This window comes from Phoca vitulina, unplaced genomic scaffold (assembly GCF_004348235.1).
Source record: "Phoca vitulina isolate PV1807 unplaced genomic scaffold, GSC_HSeal_1.0 scaffold8, whole genome shotgun sequence".
Classification (NCBI taxonomy): domain Eukaryota; kingdom Metazoa; phylum Chordata; class Mammalia; order Carnivora; family Phocidae; genus Phoca; species Phoca vitulina.
Window position 1 is genome coordinate 43,798,510 of NW_022589711.1, and position 25,834 is coordinate 43,824,343.

A 25,834-nucleotide genomic window follows, 5' to 3' on the forward strand; every position below is an offset into this window, starting at 1 on the left:
TCAACAAATAAATTGCTAAGGAAATGTCAGTGAAAGAAATTACTGGATTAAGTCACATTATTATACAAGGATTATTTCTGTGTGGTACAAAAATGTTTTAATCTTTTTCCAAGTTTAAATTTGGTAGGGATCCTTAGCCAAAAGCTTTTACCACTTCTTCCTATGATATATAAAAGCTTTTTGTTTCTGAATGTTTTCTGTATGTGTAGGTATACCTTTTATTCTATTGTAGATGCTTTCATAGAATTGGACTGAAAAGAGCCAGTATACACTCTCCAAAACAATTTCATCTTCATTAGTGAAAATTTATTGAGCACCTAGAATATGTAAGACACTAGAAAAAGGAAAGTTTCTTATACAAATACTAAACCTCAAAATGTCTGCATTTTAATTGGATTAACAGATCATTCCATTTAAAAAGTCAGTAAGAGTATAGCTATCTCAAAGTTTTGTTTGCAAATAGGTGGGGCATTATCATGTAATGTAAGGGACCTACACTAAAAGCCATAAAAATAGCATAGACAAAAATTGTTCTAGGCCTGGGATGCCTGGGTGGCTCAGTCCTTAAGCGTCTGCCTTCGGCTCAGGTCATGATCCCAAGGTGCTGGGATTGAGCCCTACATCGGGCTCCCTGCTTGGCAGGAAGCCTGCTTCTCTCTCTCCCACTCCCCCTGCTTGTGTTCCTGCCCTTGCTATTTCTCTCTATGTCAAATAAATAAATAAAATCTTTAAAAAAAATTGTTCTAGGACTTAAAGGAAGGGAGAAGTTATTATTGATTGGAGCATTTGGGGAGTCCTTATTGATGCCTTGAAAGGTTAAGAATTCAAAGGGATACATGCACCCTGATGTTTATAGCAGCATTATCAACAAATAGCCAAAATATGGAAACAGCCCAAACGTTCACCAACTGATGAATGGATAAAGAAGATGTGGTATATGTATATCTATAATGGAACATTACCCAGCCATAAAAAAGAATGAAATCTTGCCATTTGCAACAACATGGATGGAGCTAGAGAATGTTATGCTAAGTGAAATAAGTCAGTCAGAGAGAGACAAATAACACATGATTTCACTCATATGTGGAATTTAAGAAACAAAACAATCATAGGGGGAAAAAAAGAGAGATGCAAACCAAGAAGCATACTCCTAACTATAGAGAACAAACTGATGGTTACCAGACAGGAGGTGGTTGGAGGAATGGGTTAAATGGGTGGTGGGGATTAAGGAGGGCACTTGTGATGGGCACTGGGTGTTGTATATAAGTGGTAAATCACTAAATTCTACACCTGAAGCTAATATTACACTGTATGTTAACTAACTAGAATTTAAATACAAACTTTTTTAAAAAAGAAAAAAGATTTGGGGCTTTTTCCCCCAAACATACTTTATGATAAGAATTACCATGGGTGGTTGTTAAATATGAGTTCCCAAATCCAGCATCAGATCAGAGAAGGCCCCTGGGAAGCTCTATTTTTATCATCCCCTCCCTGCCCCAGTAGTTTTTATTAGTAGGAAAGTTTGGAAAATAATTGATCAAAGAGAACATGAAGTTGTAGGCAAAGTTTGAAGGCAGGAATTTATCTGACTTATTTGGAGCCAGTGAGTAAGAGCTGTTTGAATAGAGCAGAGATTTGTTTCTGTGCCCACGTATAAGTAGATTGACATGCTTACATTTTTTTGAAACGTTAATCCACCAAAAAAGTTGAGTAAAATGAAACAATGTGGGAAACAGAAAAATGCATAAACTATGATTTTTGAAGTGGTAATGAAAAGAACAGTGAGGTTCTAAACACTCTGTGAAGGTAGAAACTGATGGGATTTGGTGACTGGAAATGGAAGATACGGAAGTCAAGCATAACTGTATTATATACTCTTAAAAGTATTTGAAAGAAAGTATATGAATCTCCTTTAGTAACATGTCTTAAAGTTAGGAATGAAAAATGTGAAAGTGATTTGATTTTAACAGAAATGAATTTAGGGGATATGTTGTATTTGTTATACACTTTTGTATAATTTCCGTTTATTTTAGTAATTTGTGTATGTCTCATCTCTTCAGTTTTGAGCAGTAGTCTTGTTTTTATCCACATTTGTATCCCCCATTGGATCTGTGTGTATGTCATGCATATAAGTAGGGCTCAATAAGTACTTGTTAAATAAATATTTGTTAAATAATGAACTAAGTTAATGTTTTAATTTTTGAATATCATTTTAAGGATCCCTAGGGAAAAGAATAAGGTGTCCATTTTAGTAACTTTGTAAGTTGCAGTTGTTAAATTTCTATCATCCCTGTTTCAACCTTTGATATTCTTAATTGCAGAGTTGAAGGAAGTAGTAAAATTCAGTATCGCTTCGAGCAACAGCAGCAACACCTGCGGACTTCAGCTAGGACTCCCAATCTTGTGAAACATTCTCCATCTGAAGACAAAATGTCCCCAGCATCTCCAATGGATGATATTGAAAGAGGTAAAATCGAAGTGTGCATAATGCCCCTTGTAAGAAATTATTAAGAAATGTTAGGTGAAATTCTTCATTTTAATTAACGAGGGGACTAGCTTTGAACTGTCATTGAGAGCATAATATTTTTTTGTAATTGTGGGTTTTTCTGGGGGAAGAGTGTGATTTTTGATTTAGGGTATTTTGTCAGTAAGACTGTATCTATAGAACAGAATTTATATCTTTTATTTATTATTCAGGGGGAAAAAGTGGCTATTTGGATGTTTGTGGTGGAGTTTTCTTCTTCTTTTTTTTTTTTTTTTAAAGATTTTTATTTATTTATTTGACAGAGAGAGACACAGTGAGAGAGGGAACACAAGCAGGGGGAGAGGGAGAGGGAGAAGCAGACTCCCCGCTGAGCAGGGAGCCCGATGCAGGGCTCAATCCCAGGACCCTGGGATCATGACCTGAGCCGAAGGCAGACGCTTAACGACTGAGCCACCCAGGCGCCCCAAGTTTTCTTCTTTTTGACAGCTGTGATGATTGTTTGATTTTTGACAGTTGTGATGATTTAAGTTGAATTCCTCACAGCATCTGTCGAAGTTCTTTGTGTATAGCCAGATTGTAGATATCTAAGATGTCACTAAACCAATAGTGAAGTGAGGAGATGTAATAAGATGTAGTAAGTTCTTCTGAATTGCTGCTCACTTCCCAGCAAGAAGGTGTTTCTAGGGAGGTATAGTCCTTTTGAAAGTAAGGAAACTTAAATCTCCTTTTTTTTTTTTTTTTTTAGCTTCAGGTTGGTAGGAGTAAAACTCTGATCACCTCATCACAAAGTATATTTGCTTCTGCACTCTTCCTTCATAATTTGCATGTAGCTCTCCAATTCCACTTGCTCCCTTCTAAGCCCACTATAGTATTACTTCCCCATCATATTAGTGAGCAAAGAATATGTAATCTTAAAACCTTTGTTACTACTAAGGATCTTGAATTTTATTTTATTTTATTTTATTTTTGTTTTATTTTATTTTATTATATCTACTTCCAAAATGGATTTGAATTATGATTATACATGTATATAACAAAATACTGTAATAGAAAATCAAGATATTGAAAGGGAAAAGGATTTGCTAATTATTTAAAATTACTTAAATATTTACTAATTATTAAAACATTAAATTTAGATCTGAGCTTCCTAGCCACTAAGGCAAAAATGAAGACCTAGGTAGCATATTTTGTATTATCCAAGGGACAGGTTCCAAAGAATCAGACTCTTCCCTGCTATTAAATCTAAAAGGAATTAATCATATGGAACCTGTTCTAGGGAGTATTAAACTGTATATGTATAGTATCTTCAACAATAATTTTACAGTACAAGAAGAAATCCCTCCTTGTTTTTTAGCAGAGACCTTAATAAAAGCCTTGTATTGTAGAGGATAAGTTACCATGATCCAAACATAAGATCCAATTTTATATAAGAATTTACCTTGAGATGTTTGTATCTGCATGCTAAGCCAGGGTGACTACCTGCTAAAATAAAAAGATTAAAAATTTTTTGTTCAACTCCTTGATATTTGTATTCATATTCTAGAAAAATATTGACCTGAAAGTCAGTAGACTTGGCTCTGCCCCTGAAAAGCTGCTAATTTTTGTCCATTTTGGACCTAGGTTCCCTCATTTGTAAAATTATGAAATTGATCTAGATGGTAGCTGAAAACCTCACATAGCCATAAATTTTTTGTATCTTAAAAACTTTTTGGAAATACTAAACCAAAGAGGACATCAACATTATTGCTCTTTTTACCTACTGGAAGAAGTAACTGTTTCATAAAATGCACAGACATCAATGCAAGGCTACAAGAAACATGAAAAGTCAAGGAAACACGACACCATCAAAGGAATACAATAATTTTTCAATAATGGACTCCAAAGAAACAGAAATCTACCAATTGCTAGACAAAAAATTCAAAATAATTGTTTTAAGGAAGCTCAGAGAGCCACAAGAGGACACAGACAACTCAATAAAATCAGGAAAACAATACATGAAACTAGAATTTCAACAGAGAGAAATAATAAAAAAAGAACCAAACAAATTCTGGAGCTGAATACCATGAATACTAAAGAATACCATGAATGAAATTTAGAAATGTAGTAGAGAGCACCAACAGCTGACTTTATCAAGCAAAAGAAAGAATCTGTGAACTCAAAGATAAGTCCTTTTTTGTTAGGAAAAAAAAAAAATTTTTGCATTTAGGAAGTCTTCACTAAAGGAAATTAAAAAAAATTTTTTTATTATGTTATGTTAGTCACCATACAGTACTTCATTAGTTTTTGATGTAGTGTTCCATGATTCATTGTTTGCGTGTAACACCCAGTGCTCATAGGTCATTTGAAATTAACTAGTCAGTGGAAAAAAAGAGGAATGAAAAGTAGTGAAGAGAGCCAATGTGAATTAGAGGATATCATCAAGCAAAACAGTGTATGAACTATAGGAATCCAAGAAGGAGAAGAGAGAGAGAAAGCTTATTTAAAGAAAAAATGGCTGAAAACTTCCCAAACTGGAACATCTGAGTATGAACATCCAGACATATGAAACTCAAAAGACTCCAAGCAATATTAACCCAAAGAAAGTCACAAGAATAAAAGGCACAGCATAGGGAATATAGACAATGGTATTATAATACCATTGCATGGTGACAAATGGCAGCTATACTTATGGTAAACATAGCATAGCTTATAGAGTTATTTAATAACTATGTTGTATACCTGAAACTAACATCATGTGTCAACTATACTTCATTAAAAAATTTTTGTTAAGTCTTCACCAAGACTAATTATAATAAAACTGCCAAAAATTAAGGACAAAGAAAGAATTTTGAAAACAGCAAAAGAAACTCCTCACATATAAGGGAACCCCCATGTGGCTATCAGTGGATTTCTCAGCAGAAACCTTGCAGGCCAAGAGAGTGGGATAATATTGTCAAAATGCTAAAATCAACAACAACAAAAAACTGCCAACCAAGAATACTTTAACTGGCAAAGCTGTCCTTCAGAAATGAAGGAGATACAAAGACTTTCCCAGATTAACCAAAGCTGAGGGAGTTCATTGACACCAGATGTGCCTTACAAGTAATGTTAAAGGGAGTTCTTCAAGCTGAAATGAATGGATGCTAATTAATAACATAAAAACAAATGAAAGTATAAAACTCCCTGGGAAACTTAAGTACATAATCAAATTTAGAATAATAATGTAAGAGTAGTGTGTAAATTACTTAACTCTAGTATAAAATGTAAAAGACAAGAGTATTAAAAATAACAATAGCAATAATGATTTGTTAATGGATACACAATTTTAAAAGATGTAAATTGTGACATCAAAAACACTGTAGGAAGGGGAATAAAAGGATGAAATTTTTCTATTTGGTAGAAGTTATTGTTAGCTTAAAATAGACTGTTAGAACTCTAAGAGATTTTAAATAGCCTCATTGTAACCACAAAGCAAAAACCTCTAATAGACCCCCAAAAGAAAGAGGAAAGAAGTCAAAGCATACCACTATGAAAATTGATTACATCACAAAGGAAGACAGCAAAAGGTACAATCTACAAAACAACCAGAAACAATTAACAAGGTAGCCATAGTAAGTCTTTACCTATCAATGATTACTTTAAATGGAAAGGAATTAAATTCTCCAATCAAAAGACAAAGTGTGGCTGAATGGATAAAAAAACAAGATCAACTAGGTGCTGCCTCCAAGAGACTCATTTTGGCTCTAAGGACACGTGTAGGCTGAAAGTGGAGGGATAGAAAAAGATATTCCATTCAAATGAAAACCAAAAGAGAGCAGAAGTAGCTATACTTATTATATCAGACAAAACAGACTAAGTCAAAAACTGTCACAAGAGACAAAGAAGGTCATTAGATAATGATAAAGGGATCATTTCACCAGGCAGATTTAACAGTTGTAAATGTATATACATCCAATATTGGAGCACCCTAATATATTACATATTTAAAGATCTGGGGAGAAATAGAGATAGCAATGCAAAAATAGTAGAGGACTTCAATACCCCACTTTCAACAATAGATAAATCATCAAGACAGAAAATCAATAAGAAAATATTGGATTTGAACTAGACTTTAGGCCAAATAGACCTAACAGATTTGTATAAAACATGCTATCCAATAGCAGCAGAATACATGTTCCTCTCAAGCATAAGCTGAACATTCTCCATGATACATCATACGTTAGGTCACAAAGCAAGTCTTAACAAGTTTAAGGAGATTGAAATCATATTAAGTATCTTTTCCAGCCACAGTGGTGTGAAACTACTATCAACAATGGGAGGAAAATGGGGAAATTCACAAATTTATGGATCTAATGCACCTGAACAACCAATGGGTCAAAGAAGAAATCAGAAAGGAAATTTTAAAAATCTTGAAATAAATGAAAAGGAAGGGCAATATACCAAAATAATAGGATGCAGCAAAAGCTGATCAAGAAGGAAGTTCATAGGAATAAATGCCTACATTAAGAAAAAAGAAAGATCTCAAATAACCTAACTTCATAACTTCAAGGAACTAGAAAAAGAGGAACATGCTAAGCCCAAAGTCAGCAGAAGGGAGGAAATAATAAAGATTATTCAGAATAGAAATAAGAGAAATAGACCAGAAAAACAATAGAAAAGATGAATGAAACTGAGTTGGTTTTTTAAAAAGATTAAGTAGACCAAATTTTAATTAGACTAATGAAGAAAAAAGAGAGAAATGAAAGAATCATTATAACTGATACTACAGAAATACAGTCATAAGAGACTGAAAAATTATATGCCAACAAATTGTATAACCTAAAAGAAATGCATAAATTCCTAGAAAGAGACAACCTACCAAGACTGAATCATCTGAATCATGAGGAAAGAGAAATCTGAACAGGCCAATAATAAGTAAGGAGATTGAATCAGTAATCAAAAATCTTCTAGCAAAGAAAAGCGCAGGACCATATAGATGGCTTCACTGGTGAATTCTACCAAATGTTTAAAGAAGAATTAATGCCAGTTCTTCTCAAACTATTCCAACAAATTGAAGAGGAGGGAACACTTTTAAATTAATTTTACAAAGCCAGTATTACTCCGATATAAAAGCCAGAGAAGGACACAAAAAATTACCAATATCCCAGATGAACATAGATGCAAAAGTCCTCAACAAAATATAGCAAACCAAATTCAACAGTACATTAAACGGATTATATACCATCATCAAATGGGATTTATGCTGGGAATGCAAGGATATTTCAACATATGCAAACCAATAGATGTGATATATCATGTTAGCAGAATGAAGGATGAAAATCATATGATCATCTCAGTAGATGCAGAAAAAGCATTTGACAGAATTCAACACTTTCACATTAAAAACTCTCAATGAATTAGATATAGGAGAAATATAGATCTACATAATAAACACCATATATGATAAGCCCACAGCTATCATACTCAACAGTGAAAAGCTGAAAGTTTTTTTCTAAGATCAGGAATAAGACAAGACATTCTCTTTACTTCTATTCTGCATAGTACTAAAAGTCTAGCCAGAGCAATTAGGCAAGAAAAAGAAAGAAATGGATCTAAATTGGAAAGAGGAAATAAATTTGTTTCTACAGATGACATGAGCTTATGCCTAAAAAACCCTAAAGACTCCACCAAAAAACTGTTAGAACTAATGAACGAATTCAGTAAAGTTGCAGGATACAAAATCAATATACAAAAACCAGTTGCATTTCTATGTACTAACAAACTATCGGAAAGAGAAATAAGTGAAATAAGCTACACAGAGAAAGATAAATATTGTATGATCTCACTTATATGTGGAAGCAATCTAAAAAAGTTAAACTCCTAGAAACCGTGTAGGAGGGTGGTTTATAACTTTGAGTTAAGATGAATAAGTTCTGGGGATCTAATATACACTATGGTATCTAAATTTTTTAAAGTTTTTATTTAAATTTCAGTTACAGTGGAATATTAGTTTCAGATGTACAATTTAGTGATTCAACGAACTCACATACAACACCTGGTAGTCATCACAACATGTGCATTCCTTAATCCCCATCATCTATTTACCTCATCCCACCTCCCATCTCCCATCCAGCAACCCTTAGTTTGTTCTGTACAGTTAAGAGTATGTTTCTTGGTTTGCCTCTCTTTTTTTCCCCATGTTAATTTGTTTTGTTTCTTAAATTCCACATGAGTGAAATCATATGGTATTTGTCTTTCTCTGACTGACTTATTTCACTTAGCATAATTCTCTGTAGTTCCATCCATGTTGTTGCAAATGACAATATTTCATTCTTTTTTATGGCTGAGTAATAGTCCATATTCCATAAATATATATATTTATCACATCTTCTTTATCCATTCATCAGTCCATGGACATTTGGGCTATTTCCATAACATGTGTCTGTTAGCCATCTGTATGTCTTCTTTGGAAAAATGTCTATTCATGTCTTCTGCCCATTATTTAATAGGATTATTTATTTTTGGGGGGTGTCAAGTTTGATAAGTTCTTTATATATTTTGGATACTAACCCTTTATCAGATATGTCATTTGCAAATATCTTCTCCCATTCTGAAGGTTGCCTTTTAGTTTTGTTGCTTTCTTCACTGTGCAGAAGCTTTTTATTTTGATAAAGTCCTAATTTTTGCTTTTGTTTCCCTTGCCTCAGGAGACATATCTAGTAAGAAGTTGCTATGGCCTATGTCAAAGAAGTTACTGCCTGTGTTCTCCTCTCAGATTTTAATGGTTTCATGTCTCACATTTAGGTCTTTAATCCATTTAATATTTATTTTTGTGTATGGTGTAAGAAAGTGGTACAGTTTCATTCTTCGCAGGTTGCTGTCCAGTTTCCCCAACACTATTTGTTGAAGAGACTGTCTTTTTCCCACTGGATATTCTTTCCTGTCTTGTCAAAGTTGTGGGTTCATTTCTGGGTTTTCTATTCTGTTCTATTGATCTACGTGTCTATTTTTGTGCCAGTAGTATGGTATCTATATTTTCTAAGAGAGCAGATCTTATGTGTTCCCATCACACACACACACACACACACACACACACACACACACACACACAAGGGATAAATATGTTAATTAACTTGATTATGATAATCATTTCACAATGTATTTCAAAGCATTAAGTTGTATATTTTGGGTTTTTTTCCCTCTTGCCAAAAAAAAGTGCTTTAATAATTATAAACTGTCTAAAATTTTCTCACAGAAGTCAGTTGATTTGAGTGTTTCTCTTCAGTCAAAGCTAGGACACCAGAGTGAGAGCCCCTAGGAACAGCCAGTCCCCTGCGGGGTCCCAGGTAGGGCCTGTTAGGAGAGTAGGTTTCAGAAGCTGGGGCTGGAGGCTACTCAGGAGATGAACCTCAGGCTCAGCTTGTGCCCTTCGCAGACCTGCAGGCGATCCTGTCTCCTTCATCCAGTAGATGTCGTGCTATTCCGGAGCATGTAGTTCTTGCCTGAAGTGCTGCTTGTGCAGGCTGTGGTTGGCCAGCAGGAGCAAGGCCAGGCTGCGACAGCCACTGTCCATCATGTCGCATTCCCCCATCTAGGGCACTCACAGTGTGGTGCCAGGCTGGTCCAGACCCTGGCAGAGTTCCTGGACTCCAGAATCCCCCAGCTTGTGGTTGCTCATCTGCAGTATCCACGAGATACTGTTTTGGGGCAAGGTTGTGCCGAAGTGGTGGCAGCAGATAGCCGTAAGCTGCAGGACTTTACCCATGGGTACTGCAGCTGGCAGCCAGTTTCCTGCAGGCTCTCACATGCAGCCAGGCACCCTTGTCCCCCAGCACATTGCCCACTAGGCTCCACTCTTCAGGCTCTCCTTGGCCCTAAGGATGTGGCACAGATCTCTGCAGCCCCTGGTGGTGATGTCACAGTCCCAGAGCCACAGAGCCCTGAGTCAGGAGCTGGGGTGTAGCATTCTGGGGCACAGCTCGGCAGTACCCATGTAACCCAGCTTGTCATCCAGGTCCAGTGCCTGCAGTGAGGCCTTGGAGGTCACGATACCACACAGGTCCTTACCATTGGCCGACGCGAGGCCACAGTTTTCCAGCTTGAGCGTCTTCAACTGGCAGGCAGAGTCCACCAGGCCCTGGTACAGCACTCAGACGCCAGCCTCGCAGATGTCATCGTTGCTCACCATGAGCTCCTTGGAGTGCTGCTTGGCCTTTGAACACCACAGCTAGGGGCTCACGACTGGCAGCTATCAGGTTGTAGTACTCTAGCTGAAGTGTCTCAAGGTGGCAGTGGGAGTCCAGCAGATCTTTGCAGAACAGCTGCAGGCCTGCATCTGCCAACAAACTGTCACTGAAGGATAGGCACCAAGTGCAGCACACAGGGCAGGCCCCCACAGCCAGCCTCCATCAGGCAGCAGTTCTGGAGGCTGAGCTTCTCTATCTTGCAGGTGGGGCTCTACAGGCCCTGGAGCACCAGGTGCATACCGGCATCACCCGGCTCTTTGGTGCAAAGGCTAAGCTCAATCAGGAAGGGGTTGGCCCAGAGAGCACAGCTGACATCCTTGCAACACAGCTCTGTGAGGCCCCTGTCGTCCAGTCTGACCACCTCGAACTGCTGGATCAGAGTTGGGAGCTCTCTCACCCAGCATCACCTAACTGCTCACACTGAATGTCCAGATTCTTGGTTCAAGGGGAAGTGTTTTCTCAGGCCAAGCTGCTTCTTACACTGGGGCTGGGAGCCTGTTGTACACTTTAAATATATACATCTAGAGGGAAGGGGGGGAGGGGGATGGGTTAGCCTGTGATGGGTATCAAAGAGGGCACGTACTGAATGGAGCACTGGGTGTTACACGCCAACAATGAATCATGGAACACTACATCAAAAAGTAATGATGTACTGTATGGTGATTAACATAATAAAATTTAAAAAATGTAAAATAAATATATACAGTTTTGTCAATTATAGGTCAGAAAAGCTGGGGAAAAAAAAAGAAAGTCATCTGTATGTACTGTGTTGCCTTATATGTATTGGGAGAGTAAGAGGAACTGGAGAATGGTTTCTGCCAAAATAGATTTTAATTTTTACAGTTTTAATTTTTCACATTCTTTATTTTATTTGAATTACATACATATTTAAGTATAATGGTATAATAAATGTAGCATTTAGATTAGGCATTGCCTATGTCTTTTAATGGTAGAGGAGCTTTTTAAATAAAATGCTTAAAATGCTCTAAATGCATGTTTAATCTCATTTATTCCTCATCAACAGTTTCTTAGAAGCTAACACATTCAAATTTTATTTTATTTACTTAATATTTATATTTACTATTATTTATTTAACCTATCTATTATTTTTCTGTTTTATTTTTAGAACTGAAGGCAGAAGCTAGTCTAATGGACCAGATGAGTAGTTGTGATAGTTCATCGGATTCCAAAAGTTCATCATCTTCAAGTAGTGAGGATAGTTCCAGTGACTCAGACAATGAAGAGTGCAGATCCTCTCCTTCTGATCCACGGAATTATATCTCAGGACATCCTGCCATGTCTGCCATGCCACATTGCAGGATTCCTGATATGGATGCTGGCCAGAATAGATCTCATGACAACAGAAGCCTTCTGATGAATACTTTAAGTAAGTATATATAAACATGAGTAATTGGAAAAGTAAGAATTCACAGTGGAGCCATAGTGATTATGATCTAAAATTTGGATAAAGAGAAAAAACTCTTATTTTATTCATTTGATACTATGATTAACCATTACCTTTTTGTTGAATCATTCCTTTTCTTTTGACTCTGTGACATAATGTCTTATTGGTTTTTCTCCTGTCTCTCTAGATACATTTCTCTTTCTCCTTTGACAGTTTAGAATCTTCTACTTAGTCATTAGAGCTGGAGTTCTCAAGCCTTAATTCTAGGTCCTTTTTTCTTTTTACTCCACATTCTTTCCCTAGATAATCTCCTCCATATTTCTGTTGTAATTAGTACTTACATATAGATAACTTGTAAATTTGCATCTCTGACCCAGACCTATGAGCTCTGGAAACAAGTAGGTCCAACACCATCTTTTAGTAGGGGCATCCCACATTCACTTTGTCTAAAACCAACTTATAATCATTGGCTCACAGTGTTTCCTCTTAGTGAAAGGCAGGATTCATCTAATGATACAATCCAGAAGCCTAGTTGTATGCAAGGATTTACTTCCTCTCCCTTTTTATAGTGTAGTCAGTCCTTCATCAAGTCCTGTTTGTTTTACCTCCTTAATATTTCTCAAATTCATCTACTTCTCTGCATCTCCACTACTATCACTCTAATTCCACTTGCTGTTATTTCTTGCTTTTAACTCTGCAGTGACTTTCTAACTGGTTCATCCCTTACCTAGTCAAACCCATTTTTGCTTCATTATGTACATTGCAGCCATTTTGATCTTTTCATAATTAAAATATAATTTGTCACCCCTCCTGCTTTAAACTTTTCAATAGCTAGTACAGTTGACCCTTAAGCAACATAGGTTTGAACTGTGCAGGTCCACTTATACGTGGATTTTTTTTTCAATAGACTTTTTTTTTGGTACTATCAATGTATTTTCTTTTCCTTTTGATTTTCTTAATGTTACTAAGAATATGTATATGTAATACATGTAACATAGAAATTATGTGTTAATCGACTGTTTCTACTATCAGTAAGGCCTCTGGTCAACAGTAGGTTATTAGTAGTTAAGTATTTGTGGGGTCAAAAGTTATATGCAAACTTTTCACCATAGAGGGTCAGCTTCCCTAATCCCCCCCACATTATTCAAGGGTCATTTGTAATTTCTTTTATGATAGACACAAAACATCTTGCTATAATGGTCTTGCTCCTTCTGTTCAAGCAACATTTACCTAATTTTTGCCACTGTACTCAAATACTTTCACCCACAGAAACACTTCCTTCCTTTCAGAATGTAGTTAGTTTTTTCTCCTTTAGATTACAATTCAAGGCATACTTTATCAAGGACACCTTCATGACAAGGTCAAATCCCCTTTTTGTAGAACTTCAGAGCAATATCTCGTTTATATCAAATGTCATAATTATAAAATTATATCTTTTGTGTGATTTGCTTTCTTCTAAACACAAGCTCCAGGAGGACACCAATTATGTTTATTTTTTGCTTATCATTGAATATTAGCATCTAACACAGTACCTGATACATAGTAGATGCCCAATAAATACTTTGTAATGAAAGCCTACAGGTTGATACTCTCAGGGGGAGAATGGGACTTTCTGTTTACTTAAAGCTAATCTCACTGTGTTAATTAGTAATAATAAAGAAAGCAGCTAGGAAGGATTGACTCCAGCTCTAGCCAAATAACAGAACTAAAGAAGGAAGAAGCCAAGTCTGGGTGGCAGAGAAAGTGAAACTATGAATTAAATAGGGACTAGAAAAGGTCTTTTGAACTTCCAGTTATTAATGTTGTTAGTGCTTCCTACCTCAAGAGGTAAAATTGGAGCGTCTGATTTCTTGAATGGCCAAATAATGACAAAAGTTTCAATTGACCAGGAGGATAAAGAATTACAAATTTGTATGCCCATAATAATGTATCTTCACCATTTATGTGCATATATATTAAAATATGTAGTTGTATGTATATGTGAGTGTATATATATATATATATATAAAATAAAAATTGATAGATGAAGGAGATATTGACAAGTCTCTGTCATAATGGAAGATTTAATGCATCTGTCATCAAGCGGACGAAATTTAGTAAGGGTATAAAATCCTTGAACAACATAATTAACATGCCTATTCTAATAGTAAATAAGAATTCTACAGTTCAAAATGTGAAGCGGACATTCTTTTAAGGCATATGTAAAACATTTTAGAAATTACTTCCTACTGAGGCAAAGGAAATAACATTATTTCAATTCACATTTTATTGATCATATTATGGACTATAATACAATGAAAACATAAACAACAAAAATTATTTTTTTAATCTTTTTTTTTTTTTGAAGATTTTATTTATTTATTCATGAGAGAGAGAGGCAGAGGGAGAAGCAGGCTCCCAAGGAGCAGGGAGCCCGATGCGGGACTTGATCCCAGGACCCTGAGATCATGACCTGAGCCGAAGGCAGAAGCTTAACCATCTGAGCCACCCAGGCGCCCACAACAAAAATTATTTTAAAATGCATGCTTGGAAACTTCAAAGCACATGCCTAATAACTTACATGTTAAAAGGAAACTATAAGGAAATTATAAAATATTTATAATTAAGCAATATCAAAAATAATATATCTCAGTAATTTGAGGATGCAGCCAAAATGATACAGGGAAATTTATAGACTCAAAATGTTCTTTATTTAAAAAAAAAATTGAAAACAAATGAGTGAAAGATTCATCTTGAGGAAAAAACAATACAATTTTAAGCTTAAAGCAGAGAAAGAAATATAGGTTAGAATCAAAACTATAGGTAACAAAGAAATATTAGAGAATAAACAAAACTAAAAGCAATTTATTGAAAAGAAATAAAAAGACCATTTGCGGCACCTGGGTAGCTCAGTTGGTTAAGTGTCTGCCTTCAGGTCATGATCTCAGGATGCTGAGATCGAGCTCCGGGTGGCTCTCCCTGCTCAGTGGGGAGTCTGCTTCTCCCTCTGACCTTACCCCCACTCCCACTGGTGCTCACTCACTCTTGTGCGTTTTCTCTCTCTCAAATAAATAAATAAAATCTTTAAAAAAAAAAAAAAGACCAACCTCTAACAAGAACTGATGAAGAAAAAGAGAAAAGACAGAAACAATATTAGGAATGAAAAAATGGATAAAATTATAGCTATAGTATGTTTTATTTTTTAAATTATACAAATTTTACAAAAATTTCATCCCAGTAAATTTGGGATAGAAATGGATGATTTTTCTAGGAAAAGTGTCATCAAATATGATTCAAAGAGAAATGGAAAGCCTGAAGAAACCAGCAATAGTTAATGTCTCTTCCTCCTCCTCCCTAGATGCTGGAAAACTGAAGATTGTTTTACAGATGAATTTTAACAAATATTCAAGGAACAAATAATTCTTACCTTCTACAAACTGTTTCAGAGAATAGAAAAGCAGGGAAAGCAACCCAGTTCTTTTATAATTTTAGGATAATCTCAATATCAAAACCAAACAGGAACAAGACAAAAAACAATGTAGAATAATTTTATTTAAGAACCTAGTTACAGGGGTGCCCGGGTGGCTCAGTCAGTTAAGTGTTTGCCTTTGGCTCAGGTTGTGATCTCGAGGTCCCGGGATTGAGCCCCAGGTCAGGCTCCCTGCTCAGCGGGGAGTCTGCTTCTCCCTCTCCATCTGCCCTTCCCTCACCCCTACTCATGTGATCTCTCTCTCTCTCAAATAAATTAATAAAATCTTTAAAAAAAGAACATAGTTACAAAATTACTAAGGAAGATATTAGAAAATTGAATAACCCATGCACTTAAAACAAGCAAGCTAAGTCATGACCAAATAAGGGTCATCACAGAAATGTAAGAAATGTGGAATATCTGAAATGGTAGCAATATAATTCACCACATTAAGAGATTATAGGAATAAAGTCACATGATCATTTTTAGCAAATTTGATTTTGACAAAATATAGTATTTATTAATTTTAAAACTTTTACCAAAGGTCTAATATAAGGAAATTTCTTTAACTTCATAAAAGTTAATTACAAAAAACAAAACTATTGCCAACATGGTAATTTAGACTGTACAAGCATTCTCATTCAAATTAGGAAGAAGACAAGGAAGGCTGGTATCATGATTTCTATTCAACATTGTACTGAATGTTCTAGCAAATGCAATAAAACAAGTAAAAGAAATGAGATAGAAGAATTGAAAACAAGAAAGAAAATGTAGTTGTCTACATAAAAAATTCAGGAACATCAACAAACTATAGAAATAATAAAATAATTGTGGATGCAAAAATTATATGCAAAAGTCAGTAGTGATTTGTTATACTAGTAGTAACCATTTGGGATTTCTCAAAAAAATAATGTATTTCTTTTTCTGATATATTTTATCCAAATCAAAGTTTCCTAATAAGAGGAAATAAACCCTCTTACTGTTACTACAATGATCTCATTTCTCAACCTTTTTTTTTTTTTTTCGTTTCTCAACCTTATCAGACCCAATACCATCTTTTATAACAGATATTTTAAAGTCCCCTTTAACTATCTTGAGATGAATTTCATAACTTAATATCACCTAGGTACATACATCTTTGGAAATAACAAGGTAATAGTAAGATAAAATTAAAATAACTTTATAGTAAAGTAATACACATTCTACTTTGTAAAATGTTCAAGCATGGCTATACTAGAAGACAACAAAGTAGCCATATGTTTGCATGTACTTTTAAATAATAAATTTATTTATTTATTAAAAGATTGTTTTATTTGCATGTAGTTGACACACAATGTTACATTTCAACATAGTGATTCCACAAGTTTATGGAATATGCTGTGCTCACCTCAAGTTTAGCCACCATCTGTCACTATGCAATTATAATATCAATGACTATATTCCTTATGGTATGCCTTTTATTCCTGTGACTTATTCATTCCATAATTGGAAGCCTGTGTCTCCCACTCACCTGCACCCATTTTGCCTGTCCTTATTTCTCCTCCCTTCTGGCAACCCTCAGTTCTCTGGAGTTATAGGTCTGATTCTGCTTTTTGTTCATTTTTTTTTAGATTCCACATATAAGTGAAATTTTATGGTATTTGTCTTTCTCAGTCTTCTTCCACTTAGCATAATAACTTCTAGGTCCATCCATGTCATCACAAATGTAATGATCTCATCCTTTTTATGGCTGCATAATATTCCATTGTGGATATATAACACATATTCTTTATCCTTCTGAGTCTTAGGTTGCTTCCATATCTGGGCTATTGTAAATAACGCTGCAATAAACATAGAGGTGCATATATCTTTTTGAAATAGGGTTTACATTTTCTTTGGGTAAATACCCAGTGGTGGAATTATTGGATCATATAGTGTTTCTATTCTTAATTTTTTTGAGGAACCTCCATATTGTTTTCCAGTGGATGCACCAATTTACATTCCCACCAACAGTGTATGAGGGTTACTTTTTCTCCTCATCCCCACCAACACTTGTTACTTATTGTCTTTTTGATTTTAGCCATTTTGACAAGTGTAAGGTGATATCTCATTTTGGTTTTGATTTGCATTTCCCTGATGATGAGCGATTTTGAGCATCTTTTCATGGGTCTGTTGGCTGTCTGTATGACTTATTTGGAAAAATGTCTGTTTGGATCTTCTACCCATTTTTTTTTTCTTTCAAGATTTTATTTAAATTCAAGTCAGTTCACATATAGTATAATATTAGCTTCAGGGATAGAATTTAGTTATCCATCAGTTGCATATAACACCCGGAGCTCATTACATCAAGTGCCCTACTTAATGCCCATCACCCAATTACCCCACCTCCCCTCCAGCAAACTTCAGTTTGTTCCCTATATGTAAGAGTCTCTTATGGTTTGCCTCCCTCTCTGTCTTTATCTTACTTTATTTTTCCCTCTCTTCCCCATGTTCATCTGTTTTGTTTCTTAAATTCAACATATGAATGTAATCATATGGTATTTGTCTTTCTCTGACTGACGTATTTTGCTTAGCATAATACACTCTAGCTCCATCCAACTCATTGCAAATGGCAAGATTTCATTCTTTTTGGTGGCTGAGTAATATCCATTGTGTATGTATACCACATCTTCTTTATCCACTCATCAGTTGATGGACATTGGGGCTCTTTCCATGTTTTGACTATTGTGGATAGTTCTTTTATACACACTGGGGTGCATGTGCCCCTTTGAATCTTATTTTTGTATCCTTTGGATAAATACCTAGTAGTGCAATAGCTGGGTTGTAGGTAGTTCTATTTTTAACTTTTTGAGGAACCTCCATACTGTTTTCCACAGTGGCTGCATCAGTTTGCATTCCCACCACCAGTATAAGAGGGTTCTCCTTTCTCCACATCCTCACCAACATCTGTTGTTTCCTGGCTTGTTAACTTTAGCCATTCTGGCTGGTGTGAGGTGGTATCTCATTGTGGTTTTGATTTGTATTTCCCTGATGATCAGTGTTGAGCATTTTTTCATCTGTCTTTTAGCCATTTGTATGTCTTCTTTGGAGAAATGTCTGTTCATGTCTTCTGCCCATTTCTTAACTGGATTTTTTTTCTATTTTGGGGGTGTTGAGTTTTGTAAGTTCTTTATAGATTTTGGATATGAGCCCTTTATCCAATATGTCACTTGCAAATATCGTCTCCTATTCCATAGGCTGCCTTTTAGTTTTGTTGATTGTTTCCTTTGCTGTGCAGAAGCTTTTTATCTTGATGAGTCCCAGTAGTTCATTTTTGCTTTTGTTTCCCTTGCCTCGGGACATGTGTCTAGTAAGAAGTTGCTGCAGCCAAGGTCAAAGAGGTTGCTGCCCATGTTCTTCTCTAGGATTTTGATGGATTCCTGTCTCACATTTAGGTCTTTAATTCCTTTAGAATTTATTTTTGTGTATGGTGTAAGAAAGTGGTCCAGTTTCATTCTTCTGCATGTGGCTGTCCAATTTTCCCAACACTCCTTGAAGAGAATATCTTTTTTCCATTGGATATTCTTTCCTGCTTTGTCAAAAATTAGTTGACCATATAGTTGTGGGTCCATTTCTGGATTCTCTGCTCTGTTCCATTGATCTATATGTCTGTTTTTGTGCCAGTACCATACTGTTTTGATGATTACAGCTTTGTAATACAGCTTCAAGTCCAGAATTGTGTCTCCCACTTTGCTCTTCTTTTTCTTCCTTTTTTTAAAATTTAAATTTGTTAGTTAACATATACTGCAATATTAGTTTCAGGAGTAGAATCCAGTGATTCATCACTTACATGTAACACTCAGTGCTCATCACAAGTGCCCTCTTTAATACCCATCACCTATCTAGCCCGTCCTCCACCCACCTCCCTCCATCAACCCTGTTTGTTCTCTGTCAAGAGTCACTTATGGCTTGTTTAAAGACAAATACCATATGATTTCACTCATATGTGGAATTTAAGAAGGAAAACAGATAAACATATGGGAAGGGGGAAAGGAAAAAAAGGAGAGAGGGAAACAAGCTCTTCTTTTTCAACATTACCTTAGCTATTCAGGGTCTTTTCTGGTTCCATGAAAATTTTAGAATTGTCTGTTCTATCTCTGTGAAAAATGTTAGTGTTATTTTGATAGGGATTGCATTAAATGTGTAGATTGCTTTGGGAAGTATAGACATTTTAACAATATTTGTTCTTCCAATCCATGAGCGTGGAATGTTTTTCCTTTTCTTTGTGTCTTCCTCAATTTCTTTCATAGGTGTTCTATAGTTTTCAGAGTGCAGATTTTTTACCTCTTTAGTTAGGTTTATTCCTAGGTATCTTACAGTTTTTGGTGCAATTGCAAATGGGATTGTTTCCTTGATTTCTCTTTCTACTGCTTCATTATTGGTGTATAGAAATGCAGCAGACTTCTGTGTGTTGATTTTATATCCTGTGACTTTGCTGAATTCCTATATTAGTTCTAGCAATTTTTTGGTGGAGTCTTTTTGGGTTTTCTACATAGAGTATCATGTCGTTTGTGAAGAGTGAAAGTTTGACTTCTTCCTTGCTAATTCAGATGCCTTTTATTTCTTTTTGTTGTCTGACTGCTGAGGCCAGGACTTCTAGGACTATGTTGAACAACAGTGGTGAGAGTGGCCATCCCTGTCTTTTTCCTGACCTTAGGGGAAATGCTCTCAGTTTTTCCCCATTGAGCATGATAATAGCCATGGGTCTTTCATATATGGCCTTTATGATGTTGAGGTATGTTCCTTCTATGCCTACTTTCTTCAGGGTTTTTTTTTTAAAGATTTTATTTATTTATTTGTCAGAAAGAGAGAGAGCACAAGCAGGGGGAGAGGCAGGCAGAAGGAGAAGCTCCTTGCTCCTCAGCAAGGAGCCTAATGCAGAACTCGATCCCAGGACCCTGGGATCATGACCTGGGCCTAAGGCAGATGCTTAACCAACTGAGCCACCCAGGCATCCCTTCTTCAGGGTTTTTATCAAGAGAAGATGATGTATTTTGTCAAATGCTTTTTCTGCATCTATTGAGAGGATCATATGGTTCTTATCCTTTCTTTTATTAATGTGGTGTATCATGATGATTGATTTGCAGATATTGAACCACCCCTGCATCCCAGGAATAAATCCCACTTGGTCATGGTGAATAGTTCTTTTAATGTGCTGTTGGATTTGATTAGCTAGTAACATGTTGAGAATTTTTGCATCCATGTTTATCAGGGGTATTGGTCTGTAATTCTCCTTTGTAGTGGGGTCTTTTTCTGGTTTTGGAATTGAGGCAATGCTGGCCTCATAGAATGAGTTTGGAAGTTTTCCTTCCATTTCTGTTTTTTGGAACAGTTTAAAAAGAATAAGTATTAATTCTTTAAATGTTTGGTAGAATTCCCCTGGGAAACCATCTGGCCCTGGACTCCTGTTTGTTGGGCGAATTGATTACTGATTCAATTTCTTAGCTGGTTATGGGCCTTTTCAAATTTTCTATTTCTTCCTGCTTCAGTTTTGGTAGTTTATATGTTTTTAGGAATTTATCCATTACTTCCAGATTGCCTAATTCATTGGCATATGATTACTCATAATATTCTCTTAATAGTTGTTTGTATTTCTTCGGTGTTGGTTGTGTTCTCTCCTCTTTCATTCATGATTTTATTTATTTGGGTCATTTCTTTTTTCTTTTTGATAAGTCTGACTAGGGGGATATCAATTTTGTTAATTCTTTCAGAGAACCAGCTCCTACTCTCATTGACCTGTTCTACTGTATTTTTGGTTTCTATATCATTTATTTCTGCTCTGATCTTCGTTATTTCTTTTCTCCTGCTGAATTTAGGCTTTATTTGCTGTTCTTTTTCCGGCTCCTTTAGGTGTAAGATTAGGTTGTGTATTTGAGACTTTTCTTGCTTCTTGAGGAAGGCCTGTATTGCTATGTACTTCCCTCTTAGGACCACCTTTGCTGCATCCCAAAGATTTTATACTGTCGTGTTTTCATTTTCATTTGCTTCCATGTATTTTTTTAAATTCTTCTTTAATTTCCTAGTTAACCCATTCATTCTTTAATAGGGTGTTCTTTAACCTCCATGTATTTGTGGTCTTTCCAAATTTTTTCTTGTGGTTGACTTCAAGTTTCATAGCATTGTGATCTGAAAATTTGCATGGCATAATCTCAGTCTTTTTACACTGTTTGAGACCTGACTGGTGACCCACTATGTGATCTATTCTGGAGAATGTTCCATATGTACTTGAAAAGAATATGTATTCTGCTGCTTTAGGATGAAATGCTCAGAATATAACTGTTAAGTCCATCTGGTTCAGTGTGTCATTCAAAGCCCTTCTTTCCTTCTTGATCTTCAGCTTACATGATCTGTCCATTGCTGTGAGTGGGATGTTAAAGTCCCTACTATTATTGTGTTATTATCAATGAGTTTAAGTTTGTTATTAATTGGTTTATATTTTTGGCTGCTCCCAAGTTAGGGGCATAAATATTTACAATTGTTAGATCTTCTTGTTGGATAGACCCCTTTATTATGATATAGTGCCCTTCTTCATCTCTTATTACAGTCTTTGGGTTAAAATCTAGTTTGTCTGATATAAGTATGGCTACTCCCGTTTTCTTTTGATGTCCATTAGCATGATAAATCATTCTCCATCCCCTCACTTTCAATCTGGAGGTTTCTTTGGGTCTAAAATGAGTCTCCTGTAAGCAGCATTATCGATGGGTCTTGTTTGTTTTTTGGATTTTTTTTTTTTTAATCCATTCTGCTTCCCTGTTTCTTTTGATTGGAGCATTTAGTCCATTTACATTCATAGTAACTATTGAAAGATGAATTTAGCGCCATTGTATTACCTGTAAAGTTGCTGTTCCCGTAGATTGTCTCTGTTTCTTTCTAGTCTTTGTTGCTTCTGGTCTCACTCTCCTGCTCAAAGGGTCCCCTTTCATATTTCTTGCAGAGCTGGTTTAGTGTTTACAAACTTTTAGTTTTTGCTTGTCTTGGAAACTCTTTATCTCTCCTTCTATTCTGAATGACAGCCTTGCTGGATAAAGTATTCCCAGCTGCATATTTTCCCATTTAGTATGTTGAATGTATCATGCCAGTCCTTTGTGGCCTGCCACGTCTCTGTGGACAGGTCTGCTCCTAACCTTGTGTGTCTACCCTTGTAGGCTAAGGACTTTTTCTCCTGAGCTGCTTTCAGAATTTTCTCTTTATCTTTGTATTTTGCAGGTTTCACTATGATATGTTGTGGTGGTCACCTGTTTTTGTTGATTTCTGAGGGAAATTCTCTGTGCCTCTTGGACTAAAATGCCTGTTTCCTTCCCCCAGATTAGTTAAGTTCTCAGCTATAATTTGTTCAAATAAACCTCCTGCCCCTTTTTCCCACTCTTCTTTTTCTGGGACTCCTATGATACAGATATTTTTCACTTTATGGAATCACTGAGTTCCCTAGGTCTTCCTTCGTGATCTAATAGTTTTGTTTTCCTCTTTTTTTCAGCTTCATTATTTTCCTTAATTTTATCTTCTATATCACCTATTCATTCCTGTTTCTTCCATCTTCATTGTGATTATATCCAGCCTGTTCTGTATCTCAGTTATAGCATTTTTAATTTCAGCCTGACTAGTCTTAGGTCCTTTTATCTCTGCAGCAAGGGTCTCTTTGGTGTCTTCTATACTTTTTTCAAGTCCAGCTAGTAATCTTATAACTGTTTATTTAAATTCTTGTTTAGACATATTGTTTATATCTGCTTAGAGCAAGTCCCTGGCTGTGATATCTTCCTGACCTTTCTTTCGGGGAGAATTCCTCCATCTTGTCATTTTGGCTAAGTGTCTGTCTTTTGTGTGTTATGAAATCTTGTTATGTTTCCTGCACCTGAGAGTAATGCTGTATTAAAAAAAGTCGTACATTGTCCAAGGCCTGACACTTCAAGAAGTGTTTCTAATGTATGCTGTGTGCACTCTGCTGTTGCATTTTGGCTGCTCTTTCCCTCAGGTCAGTCCTGAGCATGGTAATACTGTGCATATAACCTCTACAACATGAAGTCTATTAACAAAAGTGGAACCTGGGACATTTGGATTTGACCTAAGAAACTTATTATGGGCATCATATCAAGTTGAACATTCTTATGCCATAGAATAGTTGTGTAATAAATGGAAACTTAATCCTTGAAAAGTATCAAATGGTCATGGGAACCAGATACACAAAAGAAGCTTTAGCAGATTTATTTATCAAATAATGTAATAGTCCTGGAGTTCATGCAGTGGAGTGAGCTCTCTTACAACAACTTATTTATGGCCTAGAAACTACTCCTCTTAAATTGGGTATTAGCTTCAAATTATGCCAGCTTTTTGTTGATTTTGGAGTAGTTTAAAAATATGAGAATGTTTTTAGCCATTGTAATTTACTACTCAAATGATATTATCCAATCCCATATCTTCAAATAAATCCCTGCAGTTGGTGACTCCCAAATCTTTATTTCCAGGAGTAACCTCTACCTGGAGCTCCAGACTTATATATCCAATTGCCTATAACATATTTACTTGAATATTTACTGTGTATCTCAAATGTGTCATGTTGAAAATTGAACTTGTGATTTTTCTCACACAATCTTGTTCCCCTGGCATTTCTTATCTCAGTAAATGATACCACCATCCAGTTGTTTAGATCAGAAACACTGGGGGTCTTTCTTCACTTTTCTTTCTCTCAAGCCCTATATTCAGTACTTTTGATAGTCCTGTAAGTTCTTTCTTTATATTATAAACCCGACTGCTTAGCACCACCTCCACCTGAGCCACCTGAGTCAAAGCCTATATTATTTCTTATGTGAGAAGCTGCAATACAATTATAGTATATTATAGTATATATAGACCATTATAACATATTCATGTTAAACAACATTTCAAGTCAGTTGCTTGCTTAAAATTTTCTGATGAATTCCCATTACATTTCAAACAAAATCCAAAGTTTTTATCATAACCTAGAAACCAGTCTTCTGGATATCTGGATATCTTTCTGACCTCATTTCCTATCATTTCTTCCTCATTCATTCCACTCTGGCCTCAGGGCTTTATCGCAGTCAGAGAACATAGCAAGCACGCTTCTGCCTTGGAGCATTGTATTTGCTGTTCTCTGAGCCTGGACAGTAAGTATCTGCCCCCCATCCACATTGTTGTGACTTTCTCTCTACAGTTGGATCTCTGTTCAAATGTCACCCTTCAAGGAGGCCTTATCAATTATCCTATCTAAAATAGCACCTCTCACCACTCTTCTCATACCCATCTTCATTTTTCGCAGTATTTATTCCTACTTGGCATCATCTTATATATTTGTTTGTTTACTGCTGTTTTCCCCACTGGAATGTAAGTTCCATTGCTGTAAGCACATCATTGAATTACAAACAGAACCAAGGATGAGTTACTCTTAACATATACTATTTAATATTTTGACTGAATTTTATGTACAAAATTGCATAATATTCCACTCTTCAAAATGATTTAGGCTGATCTTCTAAACCACATTTTTTCTCATTACCTGATGTAATTAAATCAGTGGGAGTAACAGAGAAGGTGGTGTTGGTATGTGAAAGAAGACTAAAAAAGATGCCAGGTGATACCAAAACTATGCTGAAGATTGATGGTGTATGTTTTCTTTACAAGCAGTATTAATTTTGGGAATTACCAATGATGTGACTAAATTATAGGATAAGCAATCTAATTATTAATGACAAAATGCTGGCTAAACAGGATCACCCATGGTGTCATATTTTGCATGATATTTATGTTATCCAAAAGTAAATATATTGAATATGAAAATATTAAATACTTAATTACTACACTTTTGCTATTTTTTTATTCTAGGAAATGATTTGCAGCTGAGTGAATCAGGAAGTGACAGTGATGATTGAAGAAACATTCAGCTATAAATATAAAATTTGTAAGACGTGATAATTTATTTTATATTAACAATAAAGATTCCTAATACTGAAGAAAATGTATCTTAACTTTTGATGATAAAAGAAATTAAATTTGGTTCAGAATTTTCATTTGATGTTATATTTTTGACCTTTTTAAAGTACGAGCATTTTCATGTGCTTTCCATTTATTAGGTTTTACAGATGAGAAAACAGCCGTTAGGTAACTTGCCCACATATTATTAGTTAACAAGTAGCAGATTAGGTGTTCTAGAGTTCAAGTTCAATGCTCTGCTTTAAAACACTGCTGTCTCCCAATTGTGAAATGTCAAAGCAATTGATTTATAATAAATGCCCATGGTTTTAATTATATCTCTGAGCCTTTTA

General features: G+C 35.6%; 1 protein-coding gene and 1 pseudogene across 1 annotated transcript in view; one reads left to right on the forward strand and one right to left on the reverse strand.

Annotated features, from left to right (window-relative positions):
* Positions 1-25,799, forward strand: part of EAF2 (ELL associated factor 2) — a 48,490-nt gene extending 22,691 nt beyond the window's left edge. The window contains exons 4-6 of the mRNA XM_032406146.1: positions 2,322-2,467; positions 11,816-12,076; positions 25,395-25,799. Coding sequence (XP_032262037.1) covers positions 2,322-2,467; positions 11,816-12,076; positions 25,395-25,441 — 454 coding nt within the window. The 3' untranslated portion in view covers positions 25,442-25,799. The remainder of the gene's footprint in view (positions 1-2,321; positions 2,468-11,815; positions 12,077-25,394) is intronic.
* Positions 9,921-11,620, reverse strand: LOC116633611 (annotated as a pseudogene).
* Positions 25,800-25,834: the final 35 nt, after the last annotated feature.